General features: G+C 40.8%; 1 protein-coding gene across 5 annotated transcripts in view; it reads right to left on the bottom strand.

The window, feature by feature from the left end:
- Positions 1–19946, bottom strand: part of LOC138739012 (importin-5) — a 142729-nt gene that overhangs the window by 96976 nt on the left and 25807 nt on the right. For 4 of the 5 annotated variants that reach the window (XM_069890335.1, XM_069890334.1, XM_069890337.1 and 1 more), the window contains 3 exons: positions 16188–16268; positions 14116–14308; positions 3282–3384 (listed from right to left, as the gene is read on the bottom strand). In XM_069890335.1, coding sequence (XP_069746436.1) covers positions 3282–3384; positions 14116–14308; positions 16188–16268 — 377 coding nt within the window. The remainder of the gene's footprint in view (positions 1–3281; positions 3385–14115; positions 14309–16187; positions 16269–19946) is intronic. The other variant, XM_069890338.1, reaches the window with a different exon arrangement.

Raw genomic sequence — 19946 nt, 5'->3', positions numbered from 1 at the left:
ACTACCATACTGCAATCCACTGAAGAGGTACTGGGCTTCTCCTCCAGGAAAAACAAGGACTAGTTTGACGAAAACAGCCAGGAAATCCAGGAGCTGCTGGCAAAGAAGCGAGCTGCCCACCAGGCTCACCTTACAAAGCCATCCTGTCCAGAGAAGAAACAAGCCTTCCGTCGCGCATGCAGCCATCTTCAGCGCAAACTCCGGGACATCCAAAATGAGTGGTGGACTAGCCTCGCCAAACGAACCCAGCTCAGCGCGGACATTGGCGACTTCATGGGTTTCTACGAGGCTCTAAAGGCTGTGTACGGCCCCTCACCCCAAGTCCAAAGCCCGCTGCGCAGCTCAGACGGCAAAGTCCTCCTCAGCGACAAGATCTCCATCCTCAACCGATGGTCAGAACACTTCCAATCTCTTTTCAGTGCCAACCGCTCAGTCCAAGATTCCGCCCTGCTCCAGCTCCCTCAACAGCCCCTAAGGCTAGTGCTGGATGAGGTTCCCACCCTGGATGAGACATATAAGGCAATCGAACAACCGAAAAGTGGCAAAGCAGCAGGTATGGATGGAATCCCCCCAGAAGTCTGGAAGGCTGGCGGCAAAACTCTGCATGCCAAACTGCATGAGTTTTTCAAGCTTTGCTGGGACCAAGGGAATCCCCCCAGAAGTCTGGAAGGCTGGCGGCAAAACTCTGCATGCCAAACTGCATGAGTTTTTCAAGCTTTGCTGGGACCAAGGTAAACTGCCTCAGAATCTTCGTGATGCCACCATCATCACCCTATACAAAAACAAAGGCGAGAAATCAGACTGCTCAAACTACAGGGGAATCACGTTGCTCTCCATTGCAGGCAAAATCTTCGCTAGGATTCTACTAAATAGAATAATACCTAGTGTCGCCGAGAATATTCTCCCAGAATCACAATGCGGCTTTCGCGCAAACAGAGGAATTACTGACATGGTCTTTGCCCTCAGACAGCTCCAAGAAAAATGCAGAGAACAAAACAAAGGACTCTACATCACTTTTGTTGACCTCACCAAAGCCTTCGACACCGTGAGCAGGAAAGGGCTTTGGCAAATACTAGAGCGCATCGGATGTCCCCCAAAGTTCCTCAACATGATTATCCAACTGCACGAAAACCAACAAGGTCGGGTCAGATACAGCAATGAGCTCTCTGAACCCTTCTCCATTAATAATGGCGTGAAGCAAGGCTGTGTTCTGGCACCAACCCTCTTTTCAATCTTCTTCAGCATGATGCTGAACCAAGCCATGAAAGACCCCAACAATGAAGACGCTGTTTACATCCGGTACCGCACGGATGGCAGTCTCTTCAATCTGAGGCGCCTGCAAGCTCACACCAAGACACAAGAGAAACTTGTCCGTGAACTACTCTTTGCAGACGATGCCGCTTTAGTTGCCCATTCAGAGCCAGCTCTTCAGCGCTTGACGTCCTGCTTTGCGGAAACTGCCAAAATGTTTGGCCTGGAAGTCAGCCTGAAGAAAACTGAGGTCCTCCATCAGCCAGCTCCCCACCATGATTACCAGCCCCCCCACATCTCCATCGGGCACACAAAACTCAAAACGGTCAACCAGTTTACCTATCTTGGCTGCACCATTTCATCAGATGCAAGGATCGACAATGAGATAGACAACAGACTCGCCAAGGCAAATAGCGCCTTTGGAAGACTACACAAAAGAGTCTGGAAAAACAACCAACTGAAAAACCTCACAAAGATAAGCGTATACAGAGCCGTTGTCATACCCACACTCCTGTTCGGCTCCGAATCATGGGTCCTCTACCGGCACCACCTACGGCTCCTAGAACGCTTCCACCAGCGTTGTCTCCGCTCCATCCTCAACATCCATTGGAGCGCTTACATCCCTAACGTCGAAGTACTCGAGATGGCAGAGGTCGACAGCATCGAGTCCACGCTGCTGAAGATCCAGCTGCGCTGGATGGGTCACGTCTCCAGAATGGAGGACCATCGCCTTCCCAAGATCGTGTTATATGGCGAGCTCTCCACTGGCCACCGTGACAGAGGTGCACCAAAGAAAAGGTACAAGGACTGCCTAAAGAAATCTCTTGGTGCCTGCCACATTGACCACCGCCAGTGGGCTGATATCGCCTCAAACCGTGCATCTTGGCGCCTCAGTTTGGCGGGCAGCAACCTCCTTTGAAGAAGACCGCAGAGCCTACCTCACTGACAAAAGGCAGAGGAGGAAAAACCCAACACCCAACCCCAACCCACCAATTTTCCCCTGCAACCGCTGCAATCGTGTCTGCCTGTCCCGCATCGGACTTGTCAGCCACAAACGAGCCTGCAGCTGACGTGGACTTTTTACCCCCTCCATAAATCTTCGTCCGCGAAGCCAAGCCAAAGAAACTTTTGTAGCTGGGCTGCTGTCTCACAGGAACAGAGCTGGTTCAGTCCTGACTTCCAGTGCTGTCTGTGTGACATTTGCACATTTTTTTTCTGTGCCTCATCAGGGTGCTCTGGTTTCCTCTTATGCCCCAAGGTGTGCAAGTCGATAGATTAATTTGACTGCTCGGAATTCTCATTTGCGTGTAATTGGGTGACAGTCGCTTGGGAGAGTCGATGAGAACGCAACAATACAAACTATAGGATTAGTGTGGACATATGGTTGATGCGTGGAATCAGTAGTCCAAAAGGCCTTTTTCCACACTACTTCTCTGTAGCTATTAGTGACATAACACCACCAAAGTTTTCTCACTGATGTGCCAAAGCCATTTCACAAAGTCACATCTCTTGAGTATACATATTCAGGGTCTGAGGAGAAAGGATGACTTTTGAATCAAACATCTTGCTGCTAAAAGCAAATGGATTAAAGAGTGGAGAATCTGAGTCAATTATGGTTTATAGATAGCATAATCAAGGAATTTTGCCAGTACATGTCTAAAAAGGAATGTGCAAGAATTTGGAGTCAATTCCTGCCCTGCGATTTATCTTGCAGGACCTACAACTTTTTGGAGAAAGTCTGCAGTGTAAATCGTACTGGAAAAATTGGTTGACGGTCATCCACTCTGCTGCATGTCCAACCACCGGCACTGTTGCACTCAGGGACTTGCAGTCTAAAAAGGTGCCCAGTGTGAACGACCACACGGGCAGTAATTAAGTTAATTTTTTTTCTGTGATTTTCCTGACAAAAAAAAACCCACAAATTATTCACTGCAGTTAATTTCATAACATTCCCCATCACGTTTTGTTTCCCGCTGCATTTGTACATTATAATCAAGATTTAAAATGGTGCTTCACAACACAAAACTTACCAGAAAATGTGCAGAGCAGCTTCACGCAGTGCCACATTTTGGGAGCTGACAGAGTCAAAGAGAAATTTCAAAATCTCTGGCCACTGGTTGTTGCCATCATCATCTAAATGTAAACAAGCATTATCTTTAGCAAGATGCAGATCAATACTTTATATACACTCGCCTCTCGTTACTGTTCAGACTGCCTGGTAAGTGTATCTTCACTGAAATAAAATGGACATTCTTACGTAGAATAGGTCAGTCTATACCATTTTCCTGCACAAGTTCGAGATCAGCTGTATCTGTCATTTCTATCCACTTCTTTTAGCTTGTACTGGTGTTCATCTATTTATTCAAAATCCTTTCAAAAGCAAATCATGGTTTCTTAAAAAAAAGCATTAAAAAAAAAGGTACCGCTGTCGGAACTACTGTAATGGCAGTGCTCCCGCTGATGTGGACCCGCAGGGAATAGGGAACGGAGACACAGCGCTTCCCCCATGGGGTCCGACTGCCATCGGCTCTGTACAGGCTTTAAATGGCCCATTAGAGTTGACAGGGGTCTATTTTAAAATCCTATGACCTGGGAGGGGGGGAAGGGGGGTCTGAGTTGCTGAAGACTGCAGGAAACCAGAGGACTGGTGCATGGCACCAGAAAATGGGGAGACCGTCCCCCATTTGAGGAGGAGAATTAGAGGAGACGACCTACAGGACAGTGAAAAAATGGGTGGACCAGTGAAGGACTCTTAGGATAAAGAAAACACAGGCAGCAGGCAGGCTGCGGACTGCTCGAAACTGGCTGAAGGGGTATCATGTATCCATGTATTTGAACTAGAACGGCAAGAGTACTAATGGTTTGGACTGAAGGTTGTGTGGCTGTGGAAGCACTGGATGTGAATCCATGGATACTCAATGACTCGAGGTGGGGGGGGTGGTGTGTGACCATCTTTTGCTTCTCTACCTCTGACTGTAATGGTGCATCTTTAGATGATGATGTTGAGAGACATGGGAGATGGGGGCATGTCACGTGATGGTGTAGCATCAGGTTCCAGAACCTAGCTCTCTCGAAAAGAGTTTTAAAAAAATGTTTTTTTTTAAAAAGGAAAAGAGGAAAAAAATATTTAAACAGAGAACACCCTAGAGAGGTATCCAAAGAAAGAAAAAGCTGCGCTGGCTCAAAAGAAACTAAAAGATAAAGAAGAGAGGCCTACCTCAAAGATGGATCCAAAAGCTGTTCCAAAGGTAGCAATCCATCTGAAGAAGTCTGTGGTTGGGGTGACTCAAGACTTTCCAACGTTGAACTACCTCCAACAATGGCCAGAGGCTCCAAAAGAAGAAGCGTCTCTGCGCCATGCACATCTCCTCGCACATGCGCAGAACGCACAAAACAGGAGCATCGCTAGAAGAAGGAAGCAGATGTAGACTGCTTCAATAGGAAGAAACAGAAGAAGAATCAAACTCTAGTGATTCTGAGGAGGTTGTACAGTCAGAAGAAATGGAAGATGAAGAATTAGAAAGAGCCAGCAGACAGATGAAAGCTAGAAAAGGAATGCATAATTTAGATCGGCAAATGAAGGCAATGATGAAGTAAATAAAGCACAATGGAGCTTTAATGGAAAAATCAGATGTTAGAACTAAACATGTAGAGGAAGTAGTGGTGAATATGCAAAAAAGATTTGAAGAGATGGAAGAAAGAGTTAAAGGAACAGAATTTAAAAATGATTCAATTAAAGATCAGGTGGAGAATATCCAAACTAATTTTATTACTGCTCAATATCATATGGTCCAAAAATTGGATGTTTTAGAAAATTTTAGTAGAAGAAATAATATAAAAATTGCAGGAACTAAAGAAGGGGATGAAAGAGATACTATTAGACAATTTTTGCAATGTTGGATCCAAGTCTTGGAGTCAAAGAATTTCAGGGAGATATTGAGATGCAAAGAGCACATTGAGCTTTAAGACCTCAACCACATCAAAACCCGCGTCCAATCCTGGTTAAATTCCTTCGTTATCAAATAAGAGAGAAGATTTTGGAAATACCAGCCAAACAGCCTTTAGAATATAATGGAAATAAGATCTCCTTCTATCAAGATACAAGTTTTGAATTGTTCAAAAGAAAGGAATTTAATCCAATTAAAAAAGTACTGTGGAAAAAAGGTTATGCCTTTGTTTTAAGATATCTAGCAACCCTGAAGATTTTTATTCTAGGAAGCCAAAACAAGTCCTTTGTTGAACTAAAGAAGGCTAAACAGTATGCTGACTCTCTGCCAGACATTCATCATGAAGAGGAGATGAGTGATGAGCAGCAGAGTGCAATTTGAAGAACATTTTGAACAGCAATAATGGTAACTGATAAAGGGTGATCTGCTTAGGCTCATGTTTAAGTAAATAAAATGTAACATCTTCAAAAGAGATGGGAGGGAGAGGCTGACAGCTGCCAATTCATGTGTGCATTTGTGGCACATGCCACTGCCCATAACATGGAGAGAAGCAATTTTTTTTTGCATAATAACATTAGTTGGGGTTTCTTTTTATATATCTTTACAGGATTTCCTTTCTTTTTCCTATGTTCTTTACATCTCGAATAGTTGATATTAAGTGTTATAGATAATGTTATAGAAGTTGGAAGTGATGAGGTATTGGTGAGAGATGGTCTTATTATCATAACAATTAATGAGAGAAATAGCAAATTTTGTAAGTATTAATATTAATGGGATTAAAAATCCAATTAAAAGGAAAAAAACAATGGTATATATGAAAAAGATAAAAGTGGATACTGCTTTTTTTAAAACAAGAGACACATTTAACTGAAGTACAACATCAAAAAATGAAGAGATTGGGTAGGGCATGTTGCAGCATCATCCTTTAATTCCAAGGCAAGAGGAGTAGCAATTTTGATTAACAAAAACCTTCCAGTTAAAATACAAAGTATTATTACAGATCAAGTAGATAGATATATAATAGTACATTGAAAAGTTTTTTCTGACCTTTGGACTTTTTTGAATATATATGTAGCAAATTTAGTTGATGAGAAATGTGTACAAGACATTCCTGAATTTATCAAATGCCAATGAACATGTATTAATAGGAGGAGACTTTAATTTATGTCTTGATCCATGTTTTATATATCTGGGAGAAATTATATTAAAACTAAAGCTGTCAAAGTTACAGAATCTTTAATAAAAGATACGAGATTAATAGATGTATGGAGGAGAATTCATCCAAAAGGGATTATTGTTTTTATTAGAAAAGGCATGAATCTTACTCCAGAATTTATTTTTTTCTTAATATCAGCATAATTGCAGGGAAGAGTAAAAATAGTTCAGTTTTAAGCAAGAATTTTACCAGACCACTCGCCTTTATTTTTAACAATATCAATAAAAGATAGAGGGAAACCATTTTATAGATAGAGATTTAATTCTATGTTGATAAAAAGGAAGGATTTTTGAGAGTTTAGGAAAAACAAAAACATTTTTTGAAATTAATTCTAATTCAGTAATGAATAAGCTTGTTTTATGGGATGCAATGAAAGCATATTTAAGAGATTAAATAATATGTTACAAATCTAAGATTTAAAAAGATTATATGCAAGAACAACTTAAGAAATAATAGAAAAAAATTTTACATATACAATTAAATAAAGAAAAAAAATGATTAAATAAGAAATTAAAATATAATACTTGGCAAACAAAATAAAAAGATATAATAAGAACTAAGCAAAGATATTATGAGGAGAGAGCAGACAAGGTTCTTGCATGGTAATTAAAAGCAGAACAAGTTTCTACAACAATTATAGCAACTAAGAAAGAATCAAATCAGTTAACTTATAAATCACAAAAAATAAATTAAATTTTATATCAGTCAGATGACAATAAAATGGAAGAATTTTTGTCTCAAATTTACCAAAATTTAAATACAGAAAATCAAAGAATATTGGTCACTCCGTTTACTAAAAGGAGGTTAAAGCATTGGGTTCATTATAAAATAATAAGTCCCTGGGAGAATTTGGCTTTTCCCTGAATTTTACAAAGCATTTAAAGATTTATTAATTCCTCCATTTATGGAAGTATTAGGAACAGGTGGAAGAGACAAATGATTTACCAGAATCATTTAAGACAGCAATAACAGTGATTCCGAAAAAAGGGAAAGATCCTTTGAAACCATTGTAGACCGATTTCATTGTTAAATGCGAATTATAAAATATCAAAAATGTTAGAAAATAGAATATCAAAATATTTACCCAAATTAATAAATATTAGGCAAACTGGATTTGTTAAAAAAAAAATGAAATTAGCAGACAATGTTACAAAGTTATGAGTATAATACATTTAGCACAATTAAGAGAGAAACCTAGTGTAGAAGTTACTTTAGATGCTGAAAAAATGTTTGATAGACTTGAATAGGATATTTTATTTAAAGTCAAGAAAATTTGGAATAGCACCCACATTTATAAATTGGTTCAGAGCTCTATATAATAAACCTAAAGTGATAAGGGTAACAAATGGGTAAATATCAGAATCTGTTTTAGTGACTCGATCAAATAGACAAGAATGTTCATTGTCACCTTCATTATTTATTTTAGCAATAGAGGCTTTGGCAGAATTAATTAAACTTGATAATGATATTAAAGGTTTAAAAGTCAACAGGAAAGAATCCAAGATTAGTTTATTTGCAGATGATGTGATAATGTATTTGGCTGAACCAGAAAGTATCTGGCTATAAAAGAAAATGTGAAAAAGTGAAATAATGCCTATAGTAAAGGCAGATTATGAGCAATGTAAAAAGTAAAGTCAGTTTAAATGGCAGAGAGATGCAATTAAATATTTAAGTATTAAATTCTGTTCGCCGATCTGGAAGTAGACCGTCTTGTCTCCATGCGTCCGGATTGTCATTGCGTTGGCCGCACGGAGGGGAGGTTCACGAGGTCTGTTCCTGGATTCTATGGGCGTGGCCGGTATGACAGTGATCTGGGCTCTAGGTCAACAAGGAACCGCTGGCCGCTGACTGAGTCCTGCAGGTAGAGAAGGCTTTATCCTTGGCCAGCCGTCGCAGCCATCAACAGCGCCAGCCTGGTCGTTTCCCTGGAACGAGCAGGGCTGACGACACTTCCGAGCCTTGGTTCCCCAGCGCTGGTGGTAGAAGCAGAGGCCTGAAGCAGATGCTGTGGCCTTGGTTATGCTCTTGGGGACCTTGTAGGGGCCGGGTGCTCTACCGCAGCACTAGGGACGGGCTTGGCGTTGTCGTGCCCGTGCCTAGTGACCTGCTGGACCACTGAGTCTTCTGAGAATCGTGCGAGCCATAGTTCTTGGGCCTTCTCAGCGACCTTCCTTGGGTCAGTGAAGCTCTCCTGAACCAGCAGCGGCCGAATGTCCCCAGGCATATGTACGAGGAAGAAGCGCTCGAAAAATGGGCAGTTGGTGTGCTCACCCATGAGTACGAGCATCTCGTCCATCAGTTCCATCGGGAACCTGTCCCCCAGGGCGTGAGGTGCAGCACCCAAGCGGCATGCTGGGTGTCTGGATAGTCTGAGGGACCAGGTAAGCATTCGCTTGATGGTCTCGTACTTGTCCACTGCAGGTGAGTGCTGAATAAGGTGCAACACGCGTCTGGTGATGGCCTGGTCCAGGGCAGCGACCACATGGTAGAATTTGGTCGTGTCGGACGAAATCTGGCAGAGGTGAAACTGGGCCTCCATGTGGACGAACCAGGTCTCCGGCTCGTGAACCCAGAATTCAGGCAGTTTCACGGCTATAGAGCTGATCCCAGACTCGTTCATGATGGGTTCAAAGAAGTTTGAACCAGTCGGGGTCACCAATTGTAGCGGCGGCTACACTGCTCCTGCAATAACACACGCAACCAGATGGGTTGAGCTCAGTGAGCAGACTAGTTTATTGCAGGCTGCTGGGCTGCACTTATATTCCCAGCCCGGACCTGGCTGAGAACCGTGTTGGAGGGAGCTGACGTCATCTGGGCGTCACATGGTCCCCAAGTTTGGGTTTCTGAACTCTGAGCTGGAAGGAAGGGAAACCCCTGACGGCGCCATTTTGTCCGGCTGCCCTGCCGCGTGGCTTACAAGCAGGGCTGGTTTGCCTACCTTCTGGTGAGTCACCACACCATCAAATTTTTTTCAAGAACTAATCAAGTATGTAAGGAAATTTATTTGGAAAGGAAAAATGGCAAGAGTTGCATTAGAAAAGTTAACATGGAAATTTGAATTAGGAGGACTACAATGAGCAAATTTTAAAAATTATTAGAGAGCAGCACAATCGACTTTTCTCTCTACTTTTTTTTCCAAGAGGGAGAGAAGCCAGCATGGATTTTTATAGAAATGAATAAAATAGAAATCAGAGAATTTTATATATAAATGGAATGTTAAGTTCTTATTGGAGATAGAGATATTCCTTTGTTAAAACATTTTTAAAATATGGAGTAAAATAAATTTTGAAATGGGCATAAGAATTTTTCAGATAACAGGAATGATACGGAATCAGAATCAACTTATTCCTTTTACAATAAATAATAAACTTTTTGATATTTGGTTTAACAAAGGAATTAAGACAATAAAAGATTGTTTTCAAGGTTCAACTTTAATGACATTTGAGCAGTTGAAAAGTATGAAATACAAAACAATACAATATTCTCTTATTATCAGTTAAAGGCATATTTAAGAGAAAATTTAAGTCCAGATTTGACATTACATGAACAAAGTTATTTTTAACAATTAATTACAGATATAAATATTAAAAAGTTTATTTCAGTTACGTATACAATTTTGCAAAAAGGAATGAATAAACCAGGAGTTCATAAATCAAGACAAAGATGGGAGAAAGATTTAAAAATAAATATTCAAAAGGAGACTTGGTTAGATCTTTGTCAGGATAGTATGACTAAACACAGTTAATGTCCGTATAGAATGGTACAATATAATTTTTTTTTTTTACATCAACTATATCTTTCTCTGCAGAAATTAAATAGATTAAATTCTAATTTTTCAGAAAAATGTTTTATATGTAATAAAGAAATAGGTACTTTTCTACATGAGAATACAAAATTAAGACCCTTTTGGATAGAACTGGATTTATTTTTGGAAAGAGTTTCAAAAGTTAATATTCCTCAAGATCCAATTTTTTTTTTTTTTTTTTTAAACTTGGGAATATTTTTGACACAGAATTGAAATTGAAATTAAATAAATACCAAAAAGAATTTGTTAAAATAACCCCAGCAGTAGCTAGAAAGTGTGAGGCATTAACTTGGAAATCAGATGTGTATTCGGGAATCGATAGATGGCATACTAAAATAGGTAGTTTCAACCACTTGAAAAAATTACATATAATTTACATAATAAATTTGAAATTTTTCAAAAGATTTGGGAATCACATTTACAAATGTAGGAATTAAGTTGTAATCGTCCAACCTTATTCTTTTGACTTCTAAAAATTAAGATATGTTAGATTTTATTTGACAGTTTTAGAAAGTTTTTATAAATATTATCCATGTGTTCTCTTTTTTTCCCCCATCTTTTCTATTGGGCTGTTGGGGGGAGGGGAAATTAAAAAAAATCACAGTATTAATTTTTAATATTTTTGAATAAGAAATTTATGTACAAGATTTTTTTAATGCACATGTAAAATTAAATAAAAATTTCAAAAAAGAGACATGGGAGGCCTGCTGAACTCCTCTGGTCTATAGAGAAAATAGAGATGTTGGTGCGCTTTCTTGAAAGTCGCATTAACGCAATTGTTCCAGGACAAGTCATTGGCAATATCTATTGTGAAGTTCTAAGGAAAACTCTTTCCACTTCAGTGCCATTAATATGGAGAGAGATGCAGACTCTGCCCCCTCTCCTGGAAATCAATGATCAACTCCTTCATCTTAATGGCATCAAGATCTGTTGGCTTAGCTCCATGCCACTAGCCTTTTAGTCTCTTGGTTGGGCATAAAGATCCATGGATTTCTCAGAGCTTGAGATGCAGCCTACAGGACAGGAGATGTTTCCCCCAATATCAACCAGAGCTGAATTCTCCTGTGTAATCTGAAGGCAAGAGTGGATACATACAGGATCCATAGACATCTATGCGACACTGGCACCATGAGGTGCAAGTGGCAAGGCATCAAAACAATAACCGATCACAAGGCAACCTTGTGAGTCAATGACGCTGACACCTCCTTACTAGACAGATTGAACATCTTCAACGCATGGTTCAATGTGAAGAATAGGCTGATCCAAAGAAAGATGCAAATCCCCCTGAAGAACAGACCCCTTGCATAGATGTGGACAAGGAGGAGAATCCTATCCATGTTGAACCCACAGGAGACAGAGGGATCAGACAGCATACCCGGTCACATACTGAAGGATTGTGCAGACCAACTGAGATTGTTAGAGATACTCAACAATTCTCTCTGTAAAAACACAATGCTAGAGAATCTCAGCAGGACAAACAGTAGACAAAGAAAAAGATACATAACCAATGTTTCAGGCTTGAGTCCTTTATCAAGGTATAAGCAAATACTCTGATGAAGAGCTGTATCTGTACTGTTGCTATATAAAGTAAGCGGTTTTACCTGCTGAGTTTCACCAGCATTGTTTTTAGATCAATGTCTGCAGAATTTCATGTTTTACTCCACACCACACACTGCAACTGGATTTTGGACTTTTTTTTTTATATATATACAGAAAGGCCACAGTCTGTCCAAGTTGGCAGCAGAATCTCACACTGAGCACTGGCACACATCAGAACTGTGTGCTCAGCCCGCTCCTGCTCATGCTACCGACTCCACAAGTGCATGCCAGATCCAGCTCCAACAGAGTCAGATGACTAAACAGCAGTTGGCCTCATCAGCTACAATGAGTCACAATACAGAGAGGTAGAAAATCTAGTAATATGGTGCAAAAGTAAAACCGGAGTCTCAATGTGGACATCAAAGTAAATGATTGAGGACTTCAGGAGGACCAGGGATGAGCACCCTCCACTACCCATTATTAGCTCAGTATTGGAGAGCACCAAGTTTCTCAGAGTCAACTAAAAAAAGTGACCTATCCTGGACACTTAACATTGCCTCACTTGTCTGAAAGGATAATGACAGCACTTCGTTAGAATGCTGAGGCAGTCAGTGTTGAGTGTGATGTGGAGAAGATGCCACCTATCTTCACTGATTGTAGACTTTTAGACATGAAGTCTAAGATCAAGTTGCAGGGGGGTGGGAGGCACAGAGGTCTCGATCTTGAACCTTAGGGATGAGTTTGCTCGAGATTATGATACTGAAGGTAAAGATATGGTCTACAAATAGTCATCTAACATTCATGTCCATGGCATCCAGGTGTTAGGTGTTCAATGACTGAGTGAAGAGCCAGGGTGATGGCATTTGCCATGCATCTTTCCACGTGAAAATCTGCTTTGGGAATTTAAATTAGCATGTATCAGACAGGTTAATTGCAAAGATAACATGTGGAACAGAACAATTCAAAGATAAAAACCATAATTTATGATTTGGCCCTCAATGCACAAGAACAGGAAAGAAAAGATTTTTTACACAATAACTCAATGTTCCTGTGTTTCATTGTTTCAGACGGGATAGAGGAGCTAAAAGAGGTGGAGGTTTCCCATTGCTAATTGGGTGGAGTGTCATAGCTACAGACAGAGAATAATAATGGTGGGCTTAACTAATGATGCTGGGTGGGTAGAGATTATAAATGAGAAAGGTGTAACCACTTTGATAGGATGTCCTTAGTGATAGAGGTTTAGATGACACAGAGCTTGTTAAGTGCATCTCTGTGAGTTTCATGAAACAATCTGTAGATAGCCCAACCAGGAATGGGATAGATCAAACCAAGTGATCAGACATTCAGTGGGGCAACATTTTGAGAATAGTGATCATACTTCCTTAACTTTCAAGATAATTATGGAAAAGCTCGGGTCTTGTAGAAAAGTACTAAACTGGGGGAAGAAAAATTATGTTGGTATTAGACATAATCTAGGAGGAAAAGGTAATATGGAAGTAGCTGCTGTTGAGCATTCCCTTTACTGATGTTCAGCAGTTTTTTTTTAAAAAAGGAGCAACTAATTAAAGTTCAGGCTGGCATGTTCCAATGGAAAGGAAGGATATGGATGGCAAGGCAAGAGCGAGGTGAAATATATGGTCATAAAGGAAAAGGAAGCACAGGTAAGGTTTTGGAATCTACAATCAGACAGTGCCCTGATTACAGAGGAATACAGAGATTGCACGAAAGAACTCCAGCAGGCTAGTCATGGAAAGTGGTTATGCAAGAGCAGGGTTAACTATTGAGAAATGCCAAAGAGACAGATCTTTGCTCAAGTGGCAATGGAGCAATTCAATAGAAATCTCCAAAAATGAACTAGGTTTTAACAAGGCAGATGCCAAGAAAATGTTTCTGACCATGGGATGAAGAAATACAGATAAAATTGATACAAGAAAATATATCAAACAGTCATCTGAAAAGGAAATGCTTTGCCTAGAGTGGCAAGAATTGGGATCTTAGTGCACAATATAAAATGTAATGCAAATTCTCTTCAATTACTCAATTGTCCTATGTTACTTAGAGATTTATTAATGCTGTTCTTCACTTCAAGTGGACTTAAATGAGCAATGGTGTGCAAGCCATTGGCCCAATGCTCATTCTAGTTCCTTATAAGGGCAATCATTCAGTCCCAATCTACTGCTCTGTCCTCAGAACTATAGTTTCCCTGCAAGTGCATGTCATTTTGAAAGCCCTGGTTGATCCACGTGTTAACTAACCTCAGTGTTAAAAAGGTTTCTTACATTCCTCCTGCTTTTCCCTTCACTTTTAAATTACAACTTCAATCCTTGAATTGAGTGAAGATATTGCAAGGTACTAACCAATCAAATTTCTAGAGAGCTCTGCTGCAATGTCACAGGTCTTTTTCCTGATATTAGAAGATCCTTCCATCTGGATGCCCAGAAGTAGCTCAGTTTTGACAGCACTCTGCACATCAGGGGTTAAACTTGGAAATACCTCTTCAAAAGAAGCAGAAAGCATTCGCCGCATTAAAACAGCAGCCATCTGCCTTACCTGAAAGGAAAGAAAAGCCTATTTATAAAATCTTCCACAGAGAAGTGAAGGAATCATTTATATATCTCAAATTATGTTTCTATACAGGTGGAGATGGCTGATAATCTAAAAGACCTCTCCAATTTATTCCACTCACCCCAATTTTGATTCAAAGCCCTGAAAGTATACTTTTTCAAGATTGCAACTATTAAAAAAAATTAGAACCATAGAACGCTACAGCACTGAAAACAAGCCATTCAGTCCCTCTAGTCTGTGCCAACCATCTCCCGAGACCCACTGACCTGCTCTCATACCATAACCCTCCAGTCCGCTCACATCCACATTCCTATACAATTTACTCTTGAAATATATGATAGAGCTTGTATTCACCACATCAGATGGCGGCAATCCATACTCTCACCACTCTGAGTGAAAAACCTTTCCCTAATGTTCCCCCTAAACCTCTCCCCTTTCAGCTTAAAACTATGACCTCTCATATTTAAAAAGCCTTTTAAAATCCACTATGTCTATACCCCTCATAATCTTGTAAACCTCTATCAAATCTCCCCTCATTCCACTTCACCTCCAACTTGTTTAATCTTTCCCTGTAACTCAATCCCTGAAGATCTGGCAACATTCTAGTAAATTGACATTGGATTAGTTTCCACCAGGCCTTTTGCTAATGCAAATCACAATTTGGATACTTTATTACATTTGCCATCTATCCTTCAGTTCTTTTGACCTTAACTATGAACATTGAATATAGTTTCTCCTTTCTTAATCAGTGGTTCTTCAATAATACACAAGATTCTGTATGTTGTAAAGGAAACCAATATACATCATTTCTTTTTCAGTATGTAATGTCAATCTTTACATTGTTGCATGTGATGCAACAATGTGCACAGCAAGCCCCACTTCTCACAATTCAAAGAAAGTTGCTCAAATGCCAACATTAGAGAACTTTTACAAGGAAGCAGGATTTCCCACAGCAAATTCATGGGGGGGGGGGAGGGAAAGGTACAAAAAAATAGTTGATTTTCCTCAGGAAATGCTTCAGAAAATAAGTATTGTCATACAGAGCAGAAATATGCCCTTCACTCCACCACATCTATCCCAACATTTTGCCATTTACTCTCATTCCATTTGTCCACATTAAAATCATATACTTCACTACTTCAAGTACCCGTCGAAATGTTTCTTGAACATAGTATCTGTATCTAATTTCACCATCTCCTATGGCAGCGTTCCAGACACCAACCACACTAATAAATGAAACATGATCTCAAATCACTTTTAAAACTGCCTCCTCTGGGGTTAATTCTTCAATTTTTGATACGTTTGCCACCATGGGAAAAAGATACTGACCATCTATGCCTTCTGAAGTACAAAAAAAATACCAGAGAAACTCAGCAAATCATGGAACATAAAAGGCAGTTGACATTTTGGGCCGGAGCCAGTCTTCAGAGGTGTGTCAAAAATCAGGTAGACACCTGAATCAAAAGGTGAGGGGGGTGGGTGGGCTCACCGGTAAGAGATAATACATGGATACAGGTGGGAGAGTAGAAAAGAAGGAAGCTAAAAAGTGATAAGGGAGAAAAAGAAAGATAGCTCTGATAGAAGGGGAGGGGTTGGAGAACTGGAGGAAGGAAGACACGGACCCATGTCTCTGATACACATTTGTATGTGCTGTCAGGTTACCCTCTTCGGTTTCCTTGCTCCATGCAAAACAGGATCACTCCATGGTATGAACAGATTTAGACACAGAGTCACAGCAAACTACAGTTTAAAAATCCCCCATTGATTTGTTTTCTGGATCACTGAGATGAAAAACATTCAACTTGAACTAAACTCAGCCCTAATCCTACATTTCAATTAGCAAACTGAAGATTTTGATAATTACCTCCTCTGCAGCTGCAGAATTCCTGAGCGATTGTAGAAGGAACGTCACCTTTGATTGTCCAGGAATATTCTCATACGTTTCCTGAGTAATAGAAAGGAGGATTAAACATTCAACATTTTGATTCCATACACACCAAATTCTGTACACACCAAATTCTGTACACACCAAATTCTGTACACACCAAATTCTGTACACACCAAATTCTGTACACACCAAATTCTGTACACACCAAATTCTGTACACACCAAATTACGTACACACCAAATTACGTACACACCAAATTCCGTACACACCAAATAGATTCGAGATTAAGCAACAATTTACAGCTAATTGTTCCAAAATTTTGTTGAATTTACAAAATACCATTTAGGTATAAGGGGGATTTGAGTTTTTACTAATTATCATCATACAGAAGGAAAATCAACACAGCAAGATTAAATAGCACGTTCACAAATGTCAAATGTCAGTAATGAAAGAGAACTGAAACAATTAAAACATTTTTGTTAACACAGTAAAGCTTGCAACACTGCAACTGATTCATTGGCATCATTTTGGTAACAGAACAAAGAATTCTGAGCCTGAGTGAAACCGTAAAAATTAAATTTAAAATACCAATTTTGGATATTTGAGAACAAGTTCATTTGTGAGCATGACAGGTTGAAAAGATACCATCACATATGCTGCTGTGCACACTTCATCATTATCAATACACTAATTACAGCAATAAACACAATTGCCCCACAAATCTGGAAGGACAATACATTATCTGCTCACCTAATAGACAATCTATGGACAATTTGGAATAATTTTTCACATTGTTGCTGATGAACCAAACACCAATGCAATGATAGAAATCACCCATTCTCAAGAGGGAGCCATATACTCTCCCTAGGGGGCCACTGCACATTTAATGGAGGGCCCTGTACTGAAATCAATTTTTTTTTGTGTGTTTTTATGTAGTCTGTAGGAGAGAAGTACAAAAGAAACCAACTAAACGATTGCTTTACAGCACACATGTCAAACTCTGGCCCGTGGGCCAAATTTGGCCCGCGATATAATTATATTTGGCCCGCAAGATCATTTCAAAAATGTATTAGAGGTGGCCCGCCCTGCAGCGAGAGCCGATGCTGTTTTTTGGTAATGTCACCCCCACCATCCTCCCCCTTCATTGCACATCCTTCCCCATTGTAACACGAGAAATTGTAACACGAGAAGTCTGTCGATGTCATCAGCCGGCAAGCCAGTTGGAAGGCTCCCCGCACAACCAGTCCCTTCTCCCACCTGTCGAGCGGTGCGGCGGATGGGCGAGCGCCCGTAATTTCCTGTCAGCGCAATGGGCACGGCAGGCTGCGCACGGCCCCTGGGCAGCGCGAGCCCCGCACGACTGGCACCGGACGGCCCTTCCACAGCGCGAGTGCACTTCTCCCGGTCGCCACGGCCTTCAGCGCTTGCACCCGCGCGGACCCCAGGGACGGCTGGTTCGGCCCTGCACGTGAAGAGAGAGATGGTGGCTGTCCGCAAAGGCTGATCGGCAGCGCGCTGGGCCTGAGTGGGTGGGTAAGCAGGGGTGGGCAGAGGGTGTAGGTGAGGAGTAATGGGCAGGGGAAGTTATGGTGGTGCGAGGGGCAGTTAGAGGGAGGGATGAGTAGAAGGAGGGGTGGATAGGGAAGAGGTAAAAGGGGAGGGGCAGGGCGAGTAGGGGAGGGGTGATTAGAGGATGAGAGACAGGTAGAGGGAGGAACAGGTTGAGGGGAGAGGCAGTCGAGGGGCATGTATAGGATGGGGTGGGTAGAGGCAGAGCGAGCGGAGTGAGGGGTGAGTAGAGGTTGGGTAAAGGACTGGTCAGGTAGAGGGATGGTGGGTCGAGGGTGAATAGAGGCCTAGAGCCTGAGGAGTGAGCAGGAAATGCTGAGTCTTGATGCAGGTCAAAATGGACACAGCCTGTGAATGCTGACTACATCTCCACAGGGACCAAATATGTTTCCCTCAGGTCAAGCAAAGGGTGAACTTGAGCTACCTACTCCTGACCTGTAACATTATCCTCCTAAAGTTATATCCTAAAGTTTAACATTACATATGTTGAAAGAAGAGAAAACTTGCAGATGTTGTTGAAAATTTTCAATAAATATTTAGTTCGGCCCTTGACTTAGTCCAAGTTTTTAATTTTGGCCCTCCGTGAATTTGAGTTTGACACCCCTGCTTTACAGGGAAGGAGGCCATAGCCAAAAAAAATTGAGATTGGCTGATCTAAATTGACAACGTTTAAAATTATGAGGAGGGTAGCATGGATGGCGCAACACTATTACAGTGCCAGGGTTCTGATCCTGTGCTGTAAGGAGTCCGCACATTTTCCTCATGTTGCATGGGTTCCTCTGGGTGCGCTGATTTCCTCACACCCTTCAAAACAGAGGGGGAGGGGTTGTTGGTTGATTGGGGTATTTGGGCAGCTGGTCTTGTGGGCTGAAAGGGTCTGTTACTGTGCTGTATGTCCAAATTAAAAAGATAACAAAAATTAAATTACAGAAGAGAAAAAGAAAATTCAGCAATTACCACAGCAATTCTACCAATAATAATCAGATTTTCAATCAGATAATTCAGTTTTGTTATAATCCTGGTTACATCTTTAATTAGAGTTGCAAACCTAAGAGTGATATCCACAAAATAAACTGCATAAGTTCACAAAACTGCTGGAGAAATTCAGGTCACACAACATCAAAAGGAAGTTAAAAAGGCAGTCAATGCTTCATGCTTGAGCCCACCTTGGAATGCCGTAAATCAGGCAGACAGCTAGCTAAATCTGGTGGGAGGAGCACAGCCTAACATCTAATAGGTGGATATGGGTGGGTGCATAAAAGACACGCAAAGCAACATGATAATGGGTGATCTTCTCCCTCACTACGGCTTTCTTGCTCCAAACCCATGACCATCAATTCCCCTACATATCAGCTCCACTGGAACGCCAGTGGAATGCTGAGTTGCAAGACTGTGGATGAAGAAATATGTAATGACGGATGACTTATCGGCGACATATGCACGCACACGTCCCCTTCTGTCAAGCCCATAATTTTGTATAATTAGGAGATCAAACACATTCTACTAAACTCAACAAAAAAAAAATCCCATTGCAGAAAGCAACCTGAAACTTTCATTAAACCCACTCTACTGAAAAGATATTCTTCCCAAGATGAGGAAACCATCCCTCTACACAATGTTCTGCTGGTGCTCTCACCAGACCTTTATGCAATTCTACAAGAGGTCTTTACCCCCGTACTCAAATCCAATTGTGATAAGGAACATACTACAGGTGTACACCGTTTTATGAATACTTGCTTTACGAAACTTTTAGCTTTTACAAAGAAACCTGTGTTTGCTCTTATGAAAAGATTTGAATGGGTCTTCGCTTTACACCATTTCGGCTTACTAAAGGTTTCATAGGAACGCTCTAGTTTTGTAAAGCCTAAATAATTGATATAGATGACAAAATACAGTGGGCCCAGCACCAAACCCTGTAAAACAGCCTTCCATCATCATCCTCTACTATATATAATGAATCCAATTTCTATCCATTCTGACATCTCATCGTAGATCCCATTTGATTTAACTTTCCAGTGCAGCTTACTGTGCAGACCCTTATTGAATGCCTTGCCGAAATCCATATACATGCCTACAGTTCTACCCTCAAACATCTTGGTCACATCTTAAAAAAAAAACTCAATTAGATTTGTGACACATGACCTCCCAGTTACAAAATCATGCTCA

Source organism: Narcine bancroftii, chromosome 7 (assembly GCF_036971445.1).
Source record: "Narcine bancroftii isolate sNarBan1 chromosome 7, sNarBan1.hap1, whole genome shotgun sequence".
Taxonomy (NCBI): domain Eukaryota; kingdom Metazoa; phylum Chordata; class Chondrichthyes; order Torpediniformes; family Narcinidae; genus Narcine; species Narcine bancroftii.
The sequence above is the reverse complement of the archived record's forward strand: the minus strand, read 5'-3'. Positions and strand labels throughout refer to the sequence as shown.